Source organism: Lactuca sativa, chromosome 7 (assembly GCF_002870075.4).
Source record: "Lactuca sativa cultivar Salinas chromosome 7, Lsat_Salinas_v11, whole genome shotgun sequence".
NCBI classification, from domain to species: Eukaryota; Viridiplantae; Streptophyta; class Magnoliopsida; order Asterales; family Asteraceae; genus Lactuca; species Lactuca sativa.
The window spans coordinates 184338809-184361095 of record NC_056629.2 but is presented as its reverse complement, the minus strand read 5'-3'; the positions used below and the strand labels follow the sequence as shown (position 1 = coordinate 184361095).

Below are 22287 nucleotides of genomic sequence, written 5' to 3'. Positions count from 1 at the left end.
AATTTTTGGGCTTTGACTTTTCCTATCAAGTCGCAACGAGAGAATCATAGGGGCAGTGACTTATCGGGGTCTGTTATTCGAAGAGAGAATAACATGGTGATATATTGAGAGGACGGTTTGGCAGTGGGACAGGCCATTAGAGTTTCCATATTCTGGAGAGTCAGAAGGGGTATCGTAGCGGCAGAAGGGTCTGTCTTATTCCGGTTTTGGGAGTTCCTATTTGGATTAAGATGTACATGGAGAAAGATATCGGTGTGGTATGAGATCCTTTTAGTGGTTCTTTTCGGGTTATTGGGTTCGATCTATGTGTTGTTGAGGAGCGATTTCGAGGACGAAATCTAATTCAAGAGGGGGAGAATTGTAACATCCAGACTTTCAAGTGCATTAAGGTGTTTAACTTTGAGATTCGTGGAGTGACTCGGTGAGTTGTGAGTCCAACTCGTTGAGTAGAGTCGAGTTGTTCGCGTGACATTAATGAATGGACTCGACGAGTCAGAGAGTCGACTCGCCGAGTAGGTGCTAGGCAGAGAAACCCTAATTTCTCAGGGTAGGGTCCTATTTAAAGGACCTTAATCCGCCTCATCATCCTCCTTACCTCTAGAGAGAAACCCTAATCGCTTAGAGAAACCTAAAAGAGAGAAGAGACATAATTTTGGGCATGTTGTGACCTTTTGGAGGAAGAAGTGGAGAGCATCAAGGCTTGGATCAAGAGGAGGCTTTTGGATCCAGAGGTTCTTCAGAGTTTTGCTTCAGTTGGAGGTAAAAAGATGCTAGCTTGATCATTTCCTTATGAAATCTTGTTTAGGGAATCTTTAGGGTTTTCTTCCATCTATCTTGTGTCTTAGAGTGATTGGTGCATGGCTTGAGGTTGGAACCTCATATTTGGACTATAAGTGGCCTTGTGAGTCCAAAGACTCTAGATTTATAGAGCTAGAGTCTAGCTTTTGTGCATCTAGCCCTTGTGGGCGCATATTTTGGCTTTATGAGTCTTATATGCCATGTTTAAACATAAAGCTTGCAGCTTTACATGACAATCGACCCTTAGGATGGTAGATCTAGTGTTTGGAGTGATGGATCCGCTTTAAATCGTCTGAATAAGGGATCTGATCGAAGGGACTCATCGAGTCCCTGTCCTGACTCGACAAGTCGGTGAGGGTTTGTCCCGATGAGCTTGATCGTGCAATAACTCGGCGAGTTGGGGGTCAACTCGACGAGTTGAGCTATACCTTCATGAGACATCTAAGGAAACAAGTGGACTCGATGAGTCACATAGGTGCACTCGGCGAGTCGGGTCAAACAGGGACTGTTGACTCGAGTTTGACTTTTGTTGACTTTAGGGTTGGGTCAATCATGAGTAATGGAGACCATGGAGGGGTAAAATGGTATTTTATCCACTTCAAGAGTTAGACAGAGAAAAATAATATCCTTTGGTGTATTTGAGTATGAATAGAGTATTAATTAGAGATGTTATCCTATGTGTTAGGCGGATGCTAGTTCGAGTTTTCCGAGTACGAGACTATTACTTGCTAGCTTGCGAGGTGAGTCTTCTCAATATACTTTACCTTGAGTGGTATTTATGTGTGACCAAAGGGTCTTATATGCTTACTTGAGTTATGTATTTTGTCTGTGTGATATATATGTTATGTTATGTGTTACCGAGAGCGGACTGGAGGGTACAACGAGCCGTGAGACCGGAGGGTCCTCACTGAGACCGGACCAGAGGGTCCAACGAGCCGTGGGACCGGAGGGTACCACTGAGACACATAGACCGGAAGGTCTTACAGAGTTATAGCCTCGAGTGGCTAATGTGCTATATGTGGTATTTTGGGGAACTCACTAAGCTTCGTGCTTACCGTGTTATGTGTTATGTGTTTCAGGTTATCTCAGGATCGCAGGAAGGCACCAGCTTAATTGTACACACCAGTGAAAAGAGTTATGTTTTGAAGATCCTAGATTTAAAATCAAACAATTATGGAGTTGCGATTTGTAATTTAAATAAAGGAGATTTTTGTGAAATGTGTTATGAGGATTATGCAATTTTAAATGAAAAATTTACAGTGTTACATCGTTGATAATCTATTACAATTTATCGACGCTTTATCAACGGAAATCAAATAATTTTTCATTCCGTCGGAATTCTATTGGTAAATTTTGGTTTTCTTTTTTTAATTTTTTAATAACATCGGCAATTTGGTTAAAAAAAAAAAAAAAAAAAAAAAAAAAAAAAAAACGCATCTACTGATTTTTCCCTATGCTTTCCCTCTTCTCTTTATACTACACATGCTCCCTCTTGCTCCTCCCACATCTTCAATCTGCAACCAATCGGCCACTGCCATCTGCCAACAACGTCACCTTCGCCATCCCCGCCGGCAGCAAAGCCCTTCAGCTCTTCCAAAGTTGTCGACGTAGGATACCTTCTTCCTCCCACCACTGGTCCGACCTGCAACCCACCTCCCCTTAACCAAGTAAAATTGCTCCCCTTTCTTTCTTTCTCTCTCTCTCTCTCTCTCTCTCTCTCTCTCTCTCTCTCTATATATATATATATATATATATATATATATATATATATATATATATATATATATGACGTCCAACATTGCCTCGCTCTCTTGCTGCTGCCGCCGCCGCCACCGGTGAAGTCCCTGTTTACAGCTGGTGGACCAGACCATTTGATCCGATTTCAGCTTCTTTCTCCAAGTTTTGGTAAAAAAAACCCTAACTTATTTTTTCTATTTCATCCATTGAGTTTTTTGTTGATATTTGATACTTCCTATTGGTCAACGAAAATTAAAATTGTGAATATTTGAACAAAGTATCCATCAGCAAGTAACTTCCAATTTGATTAAGTTTTTTTATTTCTCCATTGAAGGATGATGATTATGATGAACCAGATTTGTTCCTTTTGAAAATGTTCCTAGTAAAAAGGAGGATTGGGATCCTTTGAAGGAAATCGAGGATGCAAAACACTTTTTTTTTTTGTAGCTTTTCATGTAAATATATATTCTCAATTCCATGGGAGATTCCCCTGACACTTTTTTTTTTTTTTTTTTTGTAGCTTTTCCTGCAAATATCTCTTTTATAGCTTTTCCTGCAAATAATATGTAGCAAAAGATAATTTACATAAAACATATAATATTCTCATCTTGGAATTTGGAATTTGACTTTGATACAATTCACAAGTTGTTAGTTAAATTAGTTAGAAAAAAAATGTTTATATGTTTGATAGAATTCACAAGTTGTTAGTTAAATTAGTTAGAAAAAAAATGTTTATATGTTTTGTATTTTACTCTTAATGGTGTATGGATCATTGAATTAAATTGTGAATACGTGTTTTAAACTGTGAATAGTGTTTTAAGTTGTAATTTTAAAATATGAAAATAATTTTAACTTGTGAATTTTTCGTAAAATTAATTTTAAACTTAGATAGAATGGGCTGTAAGAGTCAAAGAGATAGTTTTAAATAAAGCACATGAAAATCTCATCTTGAAATTCTACTTTGATACAACTCACAAATTATTTGTTAAAATAATTGAAAAAAGAATGTTCTATATGTTTTGTATTAATTTGTAAATGATATATGGGTCGTTGTATTAAACTTTGAATATATGTTTTAAATTGTGAATATTATTTTAAGCTGTGATTTTAAAAACTGTGAATATTGTTTTAACTTGCATTTAAATTTTTTTTTTTTGTAAAGTTAGATAGAATGGACAACAAAAGATAAGTTAGATAAAACATATAATCATCTTGAATTTGACTTTGATACATCTCAAAAGGTGTTAGTTAAATTGACTGAAAAAGAATATTTTATATGTTTTGTATTTAACTGTTAATGGTTTATGGATCTTTGTATTAAAGAAATGTTTTAAATTGCAAACATTGTTTTAAGTTGTGATTTTAAACTGATAATATTATTTTAACTTGTAATTTTTTTTGTAAAGCTAATTATGAACTAATATAGATTTGGCAGAAAAAGACCCAGATCTTATGGTGATAGGAGGAAGGAAGAGTGACATCGTTGCTTGGTTGTAGTAGTAGTAGGTAACAATGATAATGGTCGTGGCAGATTTGATGCTGGTAGGATGCAATAATAACAGTGGTAATGGTGGTCCATGTGGTTAGTGGTGGCGGCGAGTGATGGCGATGGTGGTGGTGATGGTGGTAGAAATTGAGTGTTATTTCTGTTAACTTATAAATTGGTGTATAACATGTTTATTAAGTTGTGAATGGTTGAATTAATATGTTTGTTAAATTGTGAATATGTTATTTGAATTATGAATTTTCTTAGCTAAAGCGTGAAAATGATGTTTTGCCATTTTTCAATAAAAAACACATAATTTTAATAATTATATCAGATACATCTTTTTTTTTTAATGAAAGTCAAAGATAATGAGTTATTATTTCCAAAAAGTTAGAATGACAAAAGCATCCTTAATGAAAAATGGTTTTTATGGTTCTTAATCTTTTTTTGTTCTCATTTAAACCACTCCATATATATATATATATATATATATATATATATATATATATATATATATATATATATATATATATATATATATATATATATATATATATATAACCATTATAAGAATATGAAAATAGTTTTGAACCAAAAAACACAAACTAATGTTTAAATATAACACGCCACCAATAAGAAAATATTACAACATAAACTCATAACCTAATAATTTCAGTAAAAGAACCTATGTAGGTTTACGATACGCAAACCCTAATCTATAAAGTCGAAGAATAATACATACATAGAAAGAGAGAGAAAAAGAGAGTAGCAGAGTCGTGATTAATTGTGAGTGTGTGTGTGTATGTGTACGTTTTGAGCTCTAACACTACAACTCATACTTTTATATTATCGGGTCGGATTATAGGTCAACTCACGGGTAATAAAACTGCATGTTCTTCATGTATTAGAAAAGTGAGTCGCCCCTTTAAACATTGACGTATTACGCATTTGATCCCTCTACTATGAACTTTAATTTATAACTAGTGGGTGAGCTCGTGGTGAACTATGAGTCGCCCTTGTAGCTGTTCTTGTACGTTTATTGAACCCGATATTACTGAAATGCGTCTTGTTTTATTCACAAAAGATGACGATGAGAAAACGATGACAAAATGAAGCCCAAACTCGAAGCACAAATCGATAGACGGAAAATGGAGAAAAGGAAGGTCAAAGTGGTCAGATGAAGCACAAACCGATAGACGGAAAATGGAGAAAAGGAAGGTCAAAATGGTCATATGAGAAAACGATGACAAAACGAAGTCTAAAACAAAAGCACTAATCGGTAGACGGAAAATGGACAAAAAGAATGTTAAAATGGTTAAAAGGGATTGAAAGTGATAAATATTAAAACACGTATGGTCAATCTGTAATAAAAAATAAGTATTAAGACGAAAAAAAAAAGGGGACAAAATGAAGGCGAAAATAGTCAAAAGGACTTAAAGTGGCAAATATTAAAAGACATGCGGTCAATCTCTAATTACAACATACTATGGACCAAAATTGTCAAAATATACACAAAGTGACCAAAATTGTCAAAGTATACAAAAGAGACCATAATTGTCAAAGTATACACAAAGAGACCATAAGTGTTAAAAACAAAGTATTTTGGCAATATCTTAAAACATACAAAATGCACTATTTCTAATATTAATATAGTATATAAACCTAACATGTCACCCAATTCTTGTAGGAGCCCACAAATAAAATTAGCCCAACATCAGCCCATATCCTTTCTAAGCTCACGGACACAAATGTAACACATGGAAATGTTACTTGGCCTACACTTGGACAATAACCAATCATTAAAACATAAAAATAAATTCAATATCTTAACCAATCATTAAAACATAAAAATAAATTCAATATCTTTTATAGTCGAAGGGGAAACAAAATATGAGTACTAACTGAGACATGCCTGGTACTTTACCCGTTTTATAGAACTAGTAAATGAACAATTATAGAGCAATAAACTTGTAAATACACCTTATAATATATCCATCTCTATGTGTGTTTTTATTTGTTTGTTTGTAATTTTGTAATTGATTAGTTGAAACTTATTTAGCATATCATTTGGAATTAGTTTATGTACCAATTTGAGGTGGTGTGAATATGATGAGCGGAGATGATGGTGATGAGGGAGGGAGGCGCGGCGAGTAGGGGATGTGAAGTCGCATTTGTTTTTTTGTTTTTTTTAAATGGCTAATCTAATTTATTTTTTAAAATTATTTTTATTTTCACCTACAAATAATTACAGAAATGGCATTAAATATTGTTTTCTGTACAGAAAGAACAACCACAATCAATTTTCAAACCACAAAAACCAATGATGTAGCGTTTTCCGATGTTGTCTTAAATTTGCCGCATTTTTAAAATCACACAAGACTATCCGGGAAGTTTTGTCTAGTTTCTTAAAAAAGTAGAAGCCACCTTCACTCCGAAGCAATTGGGTATCATATTCAAAAATATTAGACACGTGGGTCGTGATAAATGACACGTGTCGTTCTGCATGGATACACAGATCTTTGAAACTGCCACCAGCTCGTATGACCAAACCCATCATCCCTAACAAACCCAGGAACATCAATGACAACTATCATCTTACATTGTCCATTTTTTTTCTGCGATTAATTTAAAGAGAATCATAAACGTATGACAAAAATGTCGATTTTTATAACGCGAAATATTCGGATGGATTAGGATGCTCTTCTACTGAAGAAACAATACAACGAAAATGAATTAACTAGTAATGCAAAAAGGGTTGCAGCGGCCTATTATGGTGGCTACGGTGGTTGCCGGAGTTTAACCATCCATGGTTACCCCAAAAAAACCGTACCTCATTTCCCAGCACGTTCACGGTCATGATTCAAACCCCATCTATGGATCCCAAAATGCAACTGCGCAGCCGCGATCAAAAACTCCACCGCTTGCTGTGGCGTCAGAAGCTCCACCACCGCCTTCAATGTTCTCAGCCGTAGTTCGTCCGCCTTCTCCACGATCTGAACCAGCCGTCCGATCTTCTTATCAAGATCGCCACACGACCCGCCTATTAGCTCACTTGCCTCATCCTGCTATAATCCCAACAATCAAGAAAATTTCAACAGTTAATTCATGAATAATCATCACAAATGATAACCTTTTTTGAACAAAAATGAAGAGAAAAGCAAAAGATATAGAATTTGCATGCCTGCCACTCCGAGAGCTGATCGGTGATGGCGTTCTCTTGTTGAACAGTCTCACACTGAAGCTCACTGACACGGGTAAACTGCGCCGGTGAGAGATCGCCGAGGTCACCGGTGCGAATGCCATGGAGGATGTCGAGTATGCGAGACTCAAAAAGTATGCTGGATTCAGTGTAGATAAGGTGAAAAGCGGTGGTGGGGCGCCATCCGGCGATCCAGTGGAGAGAGCGTTCGAGAGTGGTGGACCACCGGGCGGAGAAGATGGAGAGGACGTCTTGATTAGCGGCGAGGGACTTGACTCGGTAGAACTCGGAGAAGTGGGACATGGTTTTATCGACGACTTGGGTGAGTTGGTGGTGGTCGTCATCGGTGGTGGGTGGACGGGGGAATTTGGTGAGGTGGTGGATTTGGTGGTGGAGCTGCTCGTACCATGTTTCGTAGAATCGGTGGAAGTCCATAAATGTAAATTAAAGGATCTATTACAGTTAGAGAGAAATGGAGGCTTGTTGGATAAGAGACTTTGGTTTATATATGTATCCTGTTTTAGAGTGGGTCGGCACTCGGCGGTGTACATTTGCCGCCGGGGAGAGGATATTTTGTGGTAGTTGTTATTAATATCGCAATTTTATATATCGAATGGAAAAACATTCATTATATCGAAGCTTAAAAAATCTAGAATAAATTACATGGATGGTCCCTATAATATGAAGTAATCTATGTATTTGGTCTTTAACATTTTTTTTTCATTCGGATTGGTTTTTTTAACCATTCAAGTTACAAGCAAAACCCTAAGTTTATTAGCATTGAGAAATTGAGGGAAATTAGGGTTTTTTTCAACCATTCACCTCTTTGTTCTTCTCAATATGAGATCTCGGATCTCGATTCTCTACGCATCAGTTGTCCGGACATCGGTGGTCCATAAGCAATCAGATCATTGCTTTAAAGGCAACAGTGAGAGAAATATAGAAGTATGTGAGAGAGGGAAATGGTTGTGTAACACCTTACTTTTTGTTTAATGATTTAGTGCTATGGTTGTAAAAAAAGTAATGACATCAAGTAATGTTTTAAAATAATGATCTCAAACAAAAACATTTTGTACAATTATAAATAAATTCAGGTATTACTAAATTAATATCAACTTAAACCATATCAAACAAATAAGAATTAATAAAACATCATTTCTAAGAAGTAAAAAAAACTCCATTCCAATTATCCTTCAAATGATTCTTACATGTGTACAATCATCTTTTAATACTTTGAGTACAACATGAGATACATGGAAACAAATAAAATTCGTTATACAAATTATCTCGCGAGTGAATTGCATGGATTTTTAGACTGAAAATAAAGTCTTATTTAAATTTAGTTACTCATAAATAACTCCTAAAATTTAGACTGATCGTAAAATTTAGTTACTCGTGTACACACTTTCATTTATGTAATCCATCTTTCAGTTAATACAAACAAACAAGGTAGGTGATCATTATCATCTCCCAAGGTTTTATGTTGGTGATCCTAGTAAGGATCAAGAGATTTCCTTGTAAATCACTTATGCAATCTTGTTCTAATTTCGATAATCACTTTACCTACAATACCACAACCTCTCATTCAATTTGGTTGATATTCACTCAATTGATTTTTGACCAAAACAATTTGGCGCCATGTAACACCCTGTTCTGAATCGTTTTCTAATACGGGGTGGTAGACCCAAAGAATAAATATCATCATGCTTAGGGCCTTCTAGGAAAAGAGATTTAGACCTATTTGGGTGTGGGTAATGTAATTTGGATGATCTAGGAGTTTGGTTTGTGTTTTGGAGCCAAGGGGTATTTCGGTAAAGTGTCAGTTTGAGTTTTTATGGAAATTGCATTCTAATTCGGGAGGTTTTAAGGCAAGTATGAATTAATATAAGAATAGAGCTTCTTGTTACCTTTTCTTGAATATAAGGATCGTCGGAAACGGACTTATAACGAAGAAGTTATGGCCTTCGGAAATTTGGTGAATTTAGGGTTTTACCAGGTACGCGGGGCGTATAAAGATGTACGCATGATGTAATAAGGTGAAGGTCAGTATACGGGGCGTACCTTGGCGTACACCGGGCGTACTAAGCCAAGTGCTCACGAATGTTCTTTGGAGTACGCATGGCAAACAAGAATTACGCATGACGTACTCCAGTCAGACCCAAACCCTATTTTAGGGTCTTGGACTCTGAAAGTTTCATGCATCTTTTGTCATTTAAAAGTTTTCTTAGAAAAACAAAGGTTGTTTTATATGTATATTGATGTGTATTATGTGTATAAACTAGCCAAGGACCATTATGATTGTTGTGTTGTTGTGTTTGTTGTTTTTATTATAAAAATAGTTGTAATAATCTATTTATTCATATGGTATGTAATAATTAAATATATTAGTTTTCTTGTTTATTTTTGTAAAGTAATAGATAAGTTTTTAGAAATAATTTATTTGTACAAAGACGTTACAAGAAATGAAGTTGGAGCCATTTTTTGAAGACAAAGGCAAAATTTCGAGTTCTACATGTGTTGGGTAGAAAGATGACACTTTCTTAAAAGTATCATGAATGCTACACATGTGCTGAACATGTGCTGAACAGAAAGATGACACTTTCTGAAAGGTGTCATGAAAGCTGAATATTTTCCTTTAAAGAAGCCCTTCAAATCTTTTGTAAGTAATGGATGTATACTCGAGTGGGAGCTTCTACAACAACATTACAAGAAGATTTTTGGTCCCCTTAAAAGTCCCTTTACAAATGGACTTGGCATCTTTTGTGTTGGCTCACAAAAAATGTCATTAGTTGGTTATGTTTATGCACATATCTTTTTATGCATGTTTGTGTTGTTTATTTTATGCAATTATTATATGTGGTTGATAAATTAGTTTTTCACATGCTAAAATAATTTTGGACAAAATAAACATCACATGGAGTTTGAGTTTTCAAAATTGGACATAAGATGTAATAAGTTATTATTTTAAGACAAAACTGCAAAAATGGTCCCTGTGGTTTCTTATTTTATGTGGTTATGGTCCAAACGTTTGAAAAGTTGCAGATATGGTCCTTTTCAACAAGTTTTGTTGTGGTTTTAGTCCCTCGTCCATTAGTTGGTTGTTAACTTCCTTAAAATGACAATTTTACCCTCAGGGACCATTTTCGCAGTTTTGTCTTTTACCATATTATAAGGACCATTTTTGCATACATTCTTTTTTATTTTATTGAAGTATTATATATTAATAGATATTATTTTTAATATATAATATTATATATTAATAAATATTCTTTTATTAGATTATTAATTTATTTTAGTTGATTTCGTTTATTTATTTTTTGTTGGAATAATTATTTTTTATTGAATTATTATATATCAATACATATAGTTTTTAATAAATAATATTTATATCATAATAAATATTATATTATTGGATTGTTAATTTTTGTAATTCCTTTTTTTTAATTAATTTTTATTGGATTATTACTTTTAGTTTATTATTTTATTCATATACTAAATATTGTTTTATTTGGATTATTAATTTGTTTTAGTTAATTCTATTTTTTTTTGTCGAAGTAATTCTTTTTTATTGAATTATTATAAATCAGTACATATAGTTTTTAGTATATAATATTTATATCATAATAAATATTAGATTATTGGATTATTATTTTCTTGCAGTTAATTTTGTAATTTCTTTTTTTAAACTATTTTTGTTGGATTATTACTTTTAATTTATTATTTTCTTCATATACTTAATATTACTTTATTGGATTATTAATTTATTTTTAATTTATAATAATACTTCTTGTTAATTTTATTGGTTCCACCACAAAATCGTCGTCTCTCATCATCGAAATCGTTAGGATCACTACCAAACACCTTCATTTCATGTAGCTTATAATGAGAAACCATAGGGAAAATATCACCACCATCACTCGGTCACCACCACCACTTATAATTGTTATAGGGGTTTGTTGTGCGTTATGTAGGATATGAAGGATTCCAGTGGATTATGAAGAGGTTGTCGCAGGTGGCTACCAGCAACGCTAGGTGGAATAGGGTAGGGTATCTATTGAACCTCCGATGTAGGTGTTTGGAGGTGATCCTGCCAATTTTTTACGATGATAAGTGATACTTTTATGTATTTCGGCAACTTTGTAGTGCTAATAAAATTAAAAACAATTAATAGTATACATTAAAAATAAAATGAAAATCCAATACGATAATATTTATTATCTTAAAAAATAATAAATTTAAAAGTAATAATTCAATAAATAAATAATTCAAAAAAACAAAAAAGAAATTACCAAAATTAATAATCCAATAATGTATTAATTATTATAGTATAAATATTATATATTAAAAATAGTATTTATTGATATATAATAATCTAATAAAAAATAATTGCTCCAACAAAAAAGAAATTATAAAAAGAATAAACTAAAAGAAATTAAAAATCCAAAAAAATAATGTTTTGTAATATATAATAATCCCATAATATAATATTTATTATGATATAAATATTATATATTAAAAACTATATGTACTGATTTATAATAATTCAATAAAAAGAATTATTTCGACAAAAAAAATTTAAAAATAGAATTAACTAAAATAAATTAATAATAAAAAAACAATATTTAGTATATGAATAAAATAATAAATTAAAAGTAATAATCCAATGAAAAATAATCTAAAAAAAAAGGAATTACAAAAATTAACTAAAATAAATTAATAATCCAATAATATAATATTTATTATGATAGAAATATTATTTATTAAAAACTATATGTATTGATATATAATAATTCAATAAAAAGAATTACTCCAACAAAAAAAATTAAACGAAATCAACTAAAATAAATTAATAATCCAATAAAAAAATATTTATTAATATATAATATTATATATTAAAAATATCTATTAATATATAATACTTCAATAAAATAAAAAAGAATGTATGCAAAAATGGTCCTTATAGTATGGTAAAAGACAAAACTGCGAAAATGGTCCCTGGGGGTAAAATTGTCATTTTAAAAAAGTTAACAGCCAACTAACGGATGAGGGACCAAAACCACAACAAAACTTGTTGAAAAGGACCATATCTGCAACTTTTCAAACGTTTGGATCGTAACCACATAAAATGAGAAACCACAGGGACCATTTTTGCAGTTTTGTCTTATTTTAAAAATAAAACCAAGTTTTATAAAATAGTTAATAACTGCAAATTTTGAAATACTACATTATAAGTTTAAAATTGTGATTTTTGTAACTTATACAAACTCCATATATATATATATATATATATATATATATATATATATATATATATATATATATATATATATATATATATATATATATATATATATATATATATATATAAGTAATAAAATGAAGTTTTATTAAAGATATAAAAGGTTCAAATGCACTCAAAATTAATTCCGGTTATTAAAATTGAATTGCGTCAAATTATATAAAAACTAGTTTTTTATATAGAACCTTTAAAAGTGATTTTCTTTTGGAAAATTGATATCATGGTTTATTATATGCATGTAATAACCATGATATCATATGTTTTTAAACTAGAATTATAAAACATATAAAGACCCTTATTTTACAAACGTCAAATCTATGCAATCATTTTGAAAAACACTCGTACATCTCTTGTATGCACTAGTGGGATAAAGGATACATAATCGTTTAGGCTATGTTTGGCGGACTAGCTGAAAAGCTAGCTGTTAGCTTAAAAGCTAGCTGATTGCTGTAAAGCTAGCTGTTAAATAAAAAGCTAACTGATAGCTGAAAAGCTAGCTGATAAAAAATAACGTTTGTTAAACTAGCTGAAATATATAAAATTGCATAAAAGGACATAAGAATATGTGTTTCTATAATTAATTAAGGGGTGTATTTGGAAAATTTTAAAAAGGCTCCTAAAAAGCTAGTCTAAGTAGCTTTTCAAAAAGCTAGCTTATCAGCTACTTTTTGGCTTACCAAACACGACAACATAAAAAAGCTCGAAAAATAAGCTAGCTTATCAGCTAGCTGTGACGCGCCAAACACAGTGTTGTCTTTGATGGCCGGGGTGTCTTCGCGATTTCTATAACCATGTTATAGGCCGATCACACAAGTTTTTCAAGTTGGATGATTTGATCAGAAATCTTTTGTGATAAAGGATACCTAAGCAAGAGAGTTCTGAGGCATAGATGAGATCAAAATGTCTAATTAAATTTGTAATTAGAGATCCCATAAATCTAGGAATTATATAGCAATATATAATTGATAATCGATATCTACTGGGTTGAATTCAAATGGATGGGTTAAAGGATACCTAACCATTTATTTTTTTTGCAACTTGGATCCTAAACTTTGATAATTAATGTTTTTGGAAACTAAAAGGGTATTAATTATTAAAGATTAAATATTGAAAATACTAAATGAATTTTGTTAATTTTTTGTAGTTAAATGATCCATTCCAATTATCATGAATTGTCATTTTCTTTAATGACTTAATGAAACAATAACATCCAATAGATACTACTTCAATGAATGGATTCATGTCTTAAGAGACAATCTCATAAGAGATATGGAATTGTATACACTTAAAAGTCATATTCCTAAACTATTTGCTTTGATCAATGAACCTGAACATGATACCTAGTAAATGCATCACCGTGATGTTAAAGATGCTTCTAACATCAAGCTAGGAATAGTTATTCATGACTTCTATAAAGTCTTGGATAAATTAAACATATATCTGATGATATGTCAGGTCAAGAAATATTCCAATAAATATAATAATATTTTATTTAAAGCTAGTTTAAACATTGGAATAATGCAAGGCTAAATGGTCACCTAGTGTGATCCAGGAGGCCCATTTTTATGGACTGGACATCTTTAAGCCCAAGAAATCTACTAAAGCCCACATATATGGATCTTGTTTCTTTTGTGAAGAAACTGGACACTAGAAGAGAATTTACTCATCTTATTTGGAAAGAAAGTCTGGAAGAGGCTAGTACTTCTTGTATCTACTATATAGAACTCATACTTTTCATATAACACTTAGGTACTCAATACTTAAATGTTAATCTAATATTTGTAAATGGCTTGCAAATATTTACTAAAGAGTAACCAATTTGAGCATAATCAAGTAAGAACTACACGCTTGGAGTTTAGCTTATTATTTATGCTTAGAACATAAATTACTTGTAATGTAAAATAATACTTGTTTTGGAACAATGTATGTTTTAATTTAGTATGTCTAAATTGAAGTCTCAGTTATTTTATTCAAATGTTTGATAATTTACTTAATTGTTTTTCGTAACGATAATATTCATATTCTGAAATAATTAACTTCTATTTATGAGACTAGATCTCTTAATAGAATTGTAAAGTAAATATCAATATTTTTATAAATAAAATTAAGTTTTATACGCAAGCACCTTTTGATTTAAACTTTTTTTAAATCAAACTCATCTTTGACATTGTTATAGTTATTATATAAATGATATTCATATATTCCAACTTCAAGAAAGGGATATTTGAAGGCAAATAATGTAGTTTATTAGACATATGTGAACCTTATTTATATGTAAAGGATTCCTAATGATATTTTCACTAAAGTGTAGAGAAAATAATTAAGGAACTATACACTTTGGTGTATGAATTCCTTTCGAATGAATGTCTGAGATTAAGCACAAGATACCAAATCAACTTTATTAACAATTGTAGTAGTTTTAATTATATTTTACGTGGTAAAGCATAATTGTGAAATCTTTTTTGAAGGTTTCAAAAGTTGAGATGCAAACCGCTAAAATGATAATTAAGGATGAATTAAATCTTACTTGGTATGATTTACTTTCTAATCGGCAGAAATATCCTCCTTTAATCATTTTGGGATAATACTTTAATCACCATTAAATTGTATCTTGAATACAAATATCAGCTAATAAGTAGATTAAACACTTTATAAGATTTAGTATGGAAAGGCTCCATCCTCATCTTACTTAATGTTTTCTTGATTTGAAGCCGATGTTGGACTAAAGCTTCTAATCTCAAATTCTACTAAATACATATTTGTATAATACTCTAAACGTGGCTTAGATTATCATATGAAAACCCACCAAGAATAAATTCTTTTATTCTTGTGAAAGCTAAGTTAGTCGAAAGTAAGATTCTAATGTCAAAGTAAGTGGGAGGTACATGGAGCTTAAAGCACCTCAAGAACCATAAATTACATGGATAACCATACACATTTAAAGCAAGACTTGTTATAAAAGGATTTTCACATACTCATGTCATGACTATGGTCCTCATCATACTCATGACATTGACTGTGATCAAACCTTTTTCACAAGTAGCTATGACTAGATCAATAAGGATATTGTTTATTATAAATTTATATTCTTAATATGATATATAGTAAATAAATTTCAAGAAAGACCGAATAGTGAAATTCCTAATCTTGTATGAATGAGACATACTTAATCAATTGAAATCACATTCTGACTAAGCAAGGTCGTTTTCACCTTGACTCAGAAGCTATTTCTAAAATAAAAGAGTTAGGAAGGAGAAGATACATTCTTGGAATGTAAAATCTATAAGGGATAGATAAAATGAATGTTAAAAGTTTCATGTCCTTATACATACATTGGCAATATCTTGAAAGGGATCAAGAAACAAGATTCTTTTGGAGAATTCTTGGCATTGTCATATGGCATCATTTTTAGCTATCCTCAAAAAGTACACAGCTCATAGGTTTGAACTAGATGAAATGATTTATATTCTATTTTCTTGCAAAAGAATTCATCATTTACGCCATATTATGCATAGTACATGGTATTTTATCATGTTGTAAGTGTTGGATTTGGTGTCTAAGCCCATAGCTATAATTGGTATGTACTTGATTTGATATGTGGCATGGTCCTTTTGGGTTGCCTTCACTCATGCAACTTGACAGGATGACTAGTGGAGAAAGAAAGAGAGTAGGATTTATTATATGAATAATAAATTGGTACTCAGAATGATTTTATTAATATATTATTTGAAAATCATATTATTAATTAGGAATTAATCAGAAATTAATTTGATATTAATTTTGGAATTAAAGGAACTGATTAATAACGGAGGGGTTGTTTTGCAAATCATTGATAGTTGCAAAACTGGGCTGATGGACTCCATAGAGTGGAGTGGACGAAATTTATGGGTAAGACCATAAGATTTCATCCAAGGGCTCTAAAGAGGATGTTCATGTGTTGCTTAAGCCTTAAGATGGAATTAGGGTTTCCTCCAGAAACCCTAGCAGCCCACCCATCTATATAAATCCCCTACACCGCTTGGAATTTCGGCCCCAAGCTTGAGAAACCATAGGATAGCCATTTTTCCACCTCTCTCCAAGTCATTCTTTGCATTGGGTGTTTGTGACTCCATTAGAGGTGCAACACTTGGGACACTAGGCTTTCAAAATTCAATATCAAGCAAGGGTTGTTCTTGTTATTATAATATAACAAGTGAGGTAATCTTCTAACCCTAATATATATATATATATATATATATATATATATATATATATATATGTGTGTGTGTGTATGTGTGTGTGATTTTAGAAATTGTATATACTAGATCTAGGGTTATTGCTTTGGTGTTCATCTTTGTATGTTCAATAGAGAAAAACTTAGATCCAAAGCAATTAGGATTGCATGATCACATAGAAATGTAGATATGCTTAAAACCCATCAGTGGTAATTAAATTGGTGCAATAGTGAACCGTCTAAAGAACATGTAACAGCCCGGAATCCCAGGTATTATTAAAATTATGTTTTTGGGGTGATTTAAGAGGGGACTCGGCGAGTTGGAGCCTAGACTCGCCGAGTAGGATCGCGGACTTGGTCGCGGGTCCGCGACTGGACTCGACGAGTCCAGATATGGACTCGGCGAGTCGACGCTGTTCAGCAGAAACCCTAACCGTTCAGTTTGGATCGTATTTAACGCCTCTTAGGCCGTCATTTTCAGTCTTTTGGTCAATTGAGAGAAACCCTAATCGCTGTGGACGCCTAGAGCAAGGGAGAAAGCTTTGGAACTTGGAAGAAGTGGTTAGGCAAGAAGAAGAAGGATTTGGCTAAAGGAATATCAAGGAGGATTGAGTCCTGAGATTTGGGGGACACAGAGAGTGCGATTCCAGGTAATAACTCGGACCAAATCTGTTATTTTGATGTATTTATGAAATTAGGGTTTATAGAACCCATTTAGTGATTTGATGAAGAAATGCCTTGTTACCCCACGATTATAGTCATGTATTAGGACCTTTAGAGGTCCAGAAGGTCCCATGCATGTGTACTTCGGGACGAGACCTATCTCAGGAAGCAGTTACTCGTCTGCATGGCATGGACTCGCCGAGTTGTTCTTCAGACTCGGCGAGTAGCTTGAAGATGTGCTGGGACTCGCCGAGTTGTTCATCAGACTCGGCGAGTGGAGTCGGGGTAGCCCCGCGATTCTTCCACGAGGACCTCGTCGAGTCGAGAGGTATACTCGACGAGTAGAAAGGGAATATTCAGGAATCTGTGAGGACGACTAGACTCGCCGAGTCGCCATGGTACTCGCCGAGTCCAGTCGAGTTGACCGTTGACCGTTGACCAGAGTTGACCTAAGTCTGACTTCTTAGGGATAGTCACACTTAGCTGATATGAGTGTTAATGAGTTATGTAATGTTATAGGAGGGTTGTAGCTCGTTGGTTTGTGCGCGAGTGATTTCAGGAGTTGCTAGCTTTCAGCACTTACGAGGTGAGTCTTCTCACTATACTGTACCCGGAAGGGTTTGACTGTGTGACCGGAAGGTCGGATATGATATGTGTTATGTATGCTATATGTGGTATGTTATATGTTATATGTGCTATGTATTATGGGCCGGAAGGCGATATGATGTGTGATGGACCGGAAGGTCGGCGTGGGTAAGGCCGGAAGGTTTACCCAGCAGGGACGGAAGTCCCCTGAGACACATGGACCGGAGGATGTGTGATGGACCGGAAGGTCGGCGTGGGTAAGGCCGGAAGGTTTACCCAGCAGGGATGGAAGTCCCCTGAGACACATGGACCGGAAGGTCGGGCCTGGAAAGGCGTATGTGCGTAAGTTGTATATTGGGGAACTCACTAAGCATTTATGCTTACAGTTGTTATGTATGTATGTGTTTCAGGTACTAGCGAGGACCGTGGGAAGGCGCCGGCATGATCGATACACACTGAAGAATGTTTCATGATCTTGGGAGTTTGAATAATTGTATTGACTGAATAATTAAACTGCTTATGCCTTGGTTTTTAATGGAAATATTTATGTTTAAAAATGAAAAATTTTGTTTGAAAATTTGAGTTGTTACAGAACAAGAAATCAAATTTTTTTGGTTTTCTGACACATGAACTCGACGAGTTCAGAGCCCAACTCGACGAGTTGACTCGTCAGTTACCTAAAAATTCGATTTTCAGATCAGGTTTTGATATGAATAATTACCATCATTCGTTTTTATTGCCTAAAATCGATTTTTCTAATTGGTATCATCATATCCATATCAAAATTAAAGGATTTGGTTAATTTTGGATAATATAAGATAATTTTGATTCAAAGATTTAACCTAGATTTTGAAAAGTTTCAAATTACACCCTTTTGGTTTTATAGTTTGAATTTGAAATTAAAAGTTTTAATTTTTGGAAATTTAAATGGTGAAAACCTAATTTTTTTAATAGTTTAAAAATACACCCTCATGGATTTTATTAATTAATTAATTAAGTGTTTTAATTAAAAGACTGTTAATAAATCCATAGATAGGTTTAAATTTAATTAAATTAAAAGATTAATTTATTAAAAGATTAAACCACTTGGTATTTTGAATGTATAAAAATACCCTTATACTATATAAGATTAAAAGTTATATATATATATATATATATATATATATATATATATATATATATATATATATATATATATATATATATATATATATATATAAGAGAAACTCCGTCTTACCGTTAGTAGGCCTCATTCACGAAGTTGGTCTATAAGGGGTGTTTAAGGAAGCGTCCTGTAAAATGACCGTCATTGCGTATCCACTCTTACCCACCGCACTCTTGACTAGTGGAGGGTTGTTAGCCAAACAGGTAGGATAGGACTCTAAATCCTCATTAAAAGTATAATGAATTATAAAGTAACTAAATGCTTTTATAAATTCCCAATCTTAGTTACTTTAGGAAAATGTGAATTTGATGCTAACCCATGAAATTGCACATTGCACCTTAATGGTCGTTAGTGGAGCGTGTGTGGTTAACCGACACACTAATATGGGACTAATGAAGGGTGGCAATGGGTAGGTCGTAAATTATCGTTGATCAATGGCACATATGTGGTTAACCGGCATATTAATTAGATGATAAATGACATCGAGTGTACCAAGCTAATTTTCATGGTTATTCACACCTTGTTTGTGATCATCGGTATCTCAGTCACAAACTTGAAGGGCATAATCGAGATTAAACATGCCATTGACATGTTCAATGAATCTCAAATGATCTAGGAATTTCATTTAAAACCTAATTCATTTAAAATTTCGTTTTCATGGTGGAATAGATAAATCATCATTTACCTACCTTTAAATAATTTACAATTGGATTACGACATCCCTCTTCTGAATTGTGAATTATTGTGTTAGGTCCTAGCCTTAATATTTCATTTGGGTGTTATATTTATTAAGGATTAAATCAACTAACTTGAATTCTCTATTTTGTATATGTCTAGTTTTGACAAATATGGTCTTCCTCATCCTTTTGGAAAAGGCTTTCCATCTGAATATGATCTTCCACCTGTCGATCAAGGTGAAAGTTCATTCCCTTCTTCGTGCATTGGTGGAACTGGAAATCATACTTCTCTTCCTCCACCTCCTCCAGTGATTCTCTCTGACCCATGTTTCCGTCGACATCAAAAGTTCAAGGTCACTCAAGCTCTTTTGGCATGCAAGCATCGAGATGGAAGTCTTGTATGTACACACGTTCTGAAGATGAAGCTGCACATTGACAGACTAGGAATGTTGGGTGTCATTTTCCCGAGGAAGCTAGTTATTGACTTGGTTCTTCAATCACTTCCTGAGTCGTATAGCCAGTTCGTTAAGGACTACTATATGACAGATCACGACGTGACCCTTATTGATCTGATATATTTGCTAATTGTTGCTGAATCTGCAATGATTTGTCGACTGGTAAAGCAAAATTGATTGGAAAACCTGCCTCTCAAATTTCCATGGACGTAGGTAATGACAATGTTGATAGTCCAGAAATGATTTCTTCTCCTAAGGGAGAGAAATTAGCCAAGGTCAAAAGGTTTGACCGTAAGAGAAAGTCTGATTCTGAGATAGTTCAACGTGTCGCTCCTAAAGAGTCCATTTGTTTCTACTGCCAATTGAAATGGCATTGGAAGTGAAACTGCCCTGACTACCTAAGAGATCTAAGAGATGGTAAAGTCAAATTGTATGGCTCTACTTCAGGTACGTTCAATATCTACCTATATTAAGTTCTTATTTATAGATTCTTACTACATGATGTAAAGTTACATTTTGATGTTTTGCAGAATCAAAGAGAAAGAAGGAAGCTTAAAAAAAGAGTAAGATGAGTCTGATCATGAAGAGATGGATTTCAGTCACATGGTTCGATGATCAGATTTTTTAGTTGTTGATTAGGAGTTATGACAGATTGCTTAGGAATATCTAGAAACATAGTTTTCATATGTATTTTCATTATAAGGACAAGTTTTCAGCATTTTATCAATAAAATAAATTTTGATTTTATCTTATTTTACGTTTCCTTTCAATTGCATTTATAAACATTTGTGTTTGTATTTCTATTGTTAGAAATGTTGAAAAATGGATTTGATTCTTAGTTATATCGCTTGTGGTAGTGTCATAAATTACCAAGTGAGGAAGGATTCTCATCACCCAAGTTTCAATTGGACAAAAACTTGGAATCATACGATTTGTATTGTGTGATGTATGAGAATCTTGATCCTTGGGAAATTAGGACTAATTCCTTGTTCACATATGTATGTGATTCCAAGTGGAAAACTGTTGGATTTGGTGTCTAAGCCCATAACTATAATTGGTATGTACTTGATTTGATATGTAGCATGGTCATTTTGGGTTGTCCTCCCTCATGCAACTTGAAAGGATGGCTAGTGGGGAGAGAGAGAGAGAGAGAGAGAGTAGGATTTATTATATGAATAATAAATTGGTACTTAGAATGACTTTATTAATATATTATTTGTAAATCATATTATTAATTAGTAATTAATCAAAAATTAATTTGATATTAATTTTAGGATTAAATGAACTAATTAATAATGGAGGGGCTGTTTTGCAAATCATTGATAATTGCAAAACTAGGTTGATGGACTCCATAGAGTGAAGTGGATGAAATTTATGGGTAAGACCATAAGATTTCGTCCAAGGGCTCTAAAGAGGAGGTTCATGGGCTTCTTAAGCCTTAAGTATGAATTAGGGTTTCCTCCAGAAACCCTAGTAACCCACCCAACTATATAAATCCCCTACACCTCTTGGAATTTTGGCCCTAAGCTTGAGAAACAAAAGGATATCCGTTTTCCACCTCTCTCCAAGTCATTCTTTGCATTGGGTGTTTGTGACTCCATTAGAGGTGCAACACTTGGGGCACTAAGCTTTCAGAAGTCAAGATCAAGCAAGGATTGTTCTTATTATTACAATATAACAAGTGAGGCAATCTTTTAACCCTTATATATATATATATATATATATATATATATATGTGTGTGTGTGTGTGTGTGTGTGATTTTGGAAATTGAATATACTAGATCTAGGGCTATTTCTTTGTTGTTCATATTTGTATGTTCAATAGAGAAAAACTTAGATCCAAAGCAATTAGGGTTGCATGATTACATAGGAATGTAGATATGCTCAAAACCCATCAGTAAGCATGTCATAGGATACTAATTGAATACATGGTTAAGTAACTCGATGACCTAGAGAGCATTCTAAGGGTACTTTACAAGAACTAAGAGAATGTATATAAGACAATCAATT

General features: G+C 33.1%; 1 protein-coding gene and 1 long non-coding RNA gene across 3 annotated transcripts; one reads left to right on the top strand and one right to left on the bottom strand.

The window, feature by feature from the left end:
* Positions 1–1985: 1985 nt before the first annotated feature.
* On the top strand, positions 1986–4287 carry LOC111914841 (uncharacterized). The gene is made up of 2 exons (XR_002857964.3): positions 1986–2703; positions 3962–4287. It is a non-coding gene; the product is annotated as an uncharacterized LOC111914841 (long non-coding RNA).
* Positions 4288–5538: 1251 nt separating this feature from the next.
* On the bottom strand, positions 5539–7838 carry LOC111913809 (protein DOG1-like 3). 2 transcript variants are annotated; one of them, XM_023909528.3, is made up of 2 exons: positions 7203–7838; positions 5539–7086 (listed from the first exon to the last, which is right to left on the bottom strand). In XM_023909528.3, the coding sequence occupies exons 1-2, from the start codon at positions 7653–7655 to the stop codon at positions 6853–6855; spliced, it is 687 nt and encodes a 228-aa protein (XP_023765296.1). In that variant the 5' UTR covers positions 7656–7838; the 3' UTR covers positions 5539–6852. The 2 variants fall into 2 exon arrangements, with proteins under 2 accessions (XP_023765296.1, XP_023765301.1); XM_023909533.3 differs by having other exon boundaries at positions 5539–7083.
* Positions 7839–22287: the final 14449 nt, after the last annotated feature.

Bases quoted from the DNA above. Each gene is read 5' to 3' on its own strand.
- LOC111913809 (XM_023909528.3), bottom strand. From the start codon at position 7,655: ATGGACTTCCACCGATTCTACGAAACATGGTACGAGCAGCTCCACCAC. The intron at 7,087-7,202 runs GCATGCAAATTC...TTGGGATTATAG, and splicing joins ATCAGCTCTCGGAGTGGCAG to CAGGATGAGGCAAGTGAGCT.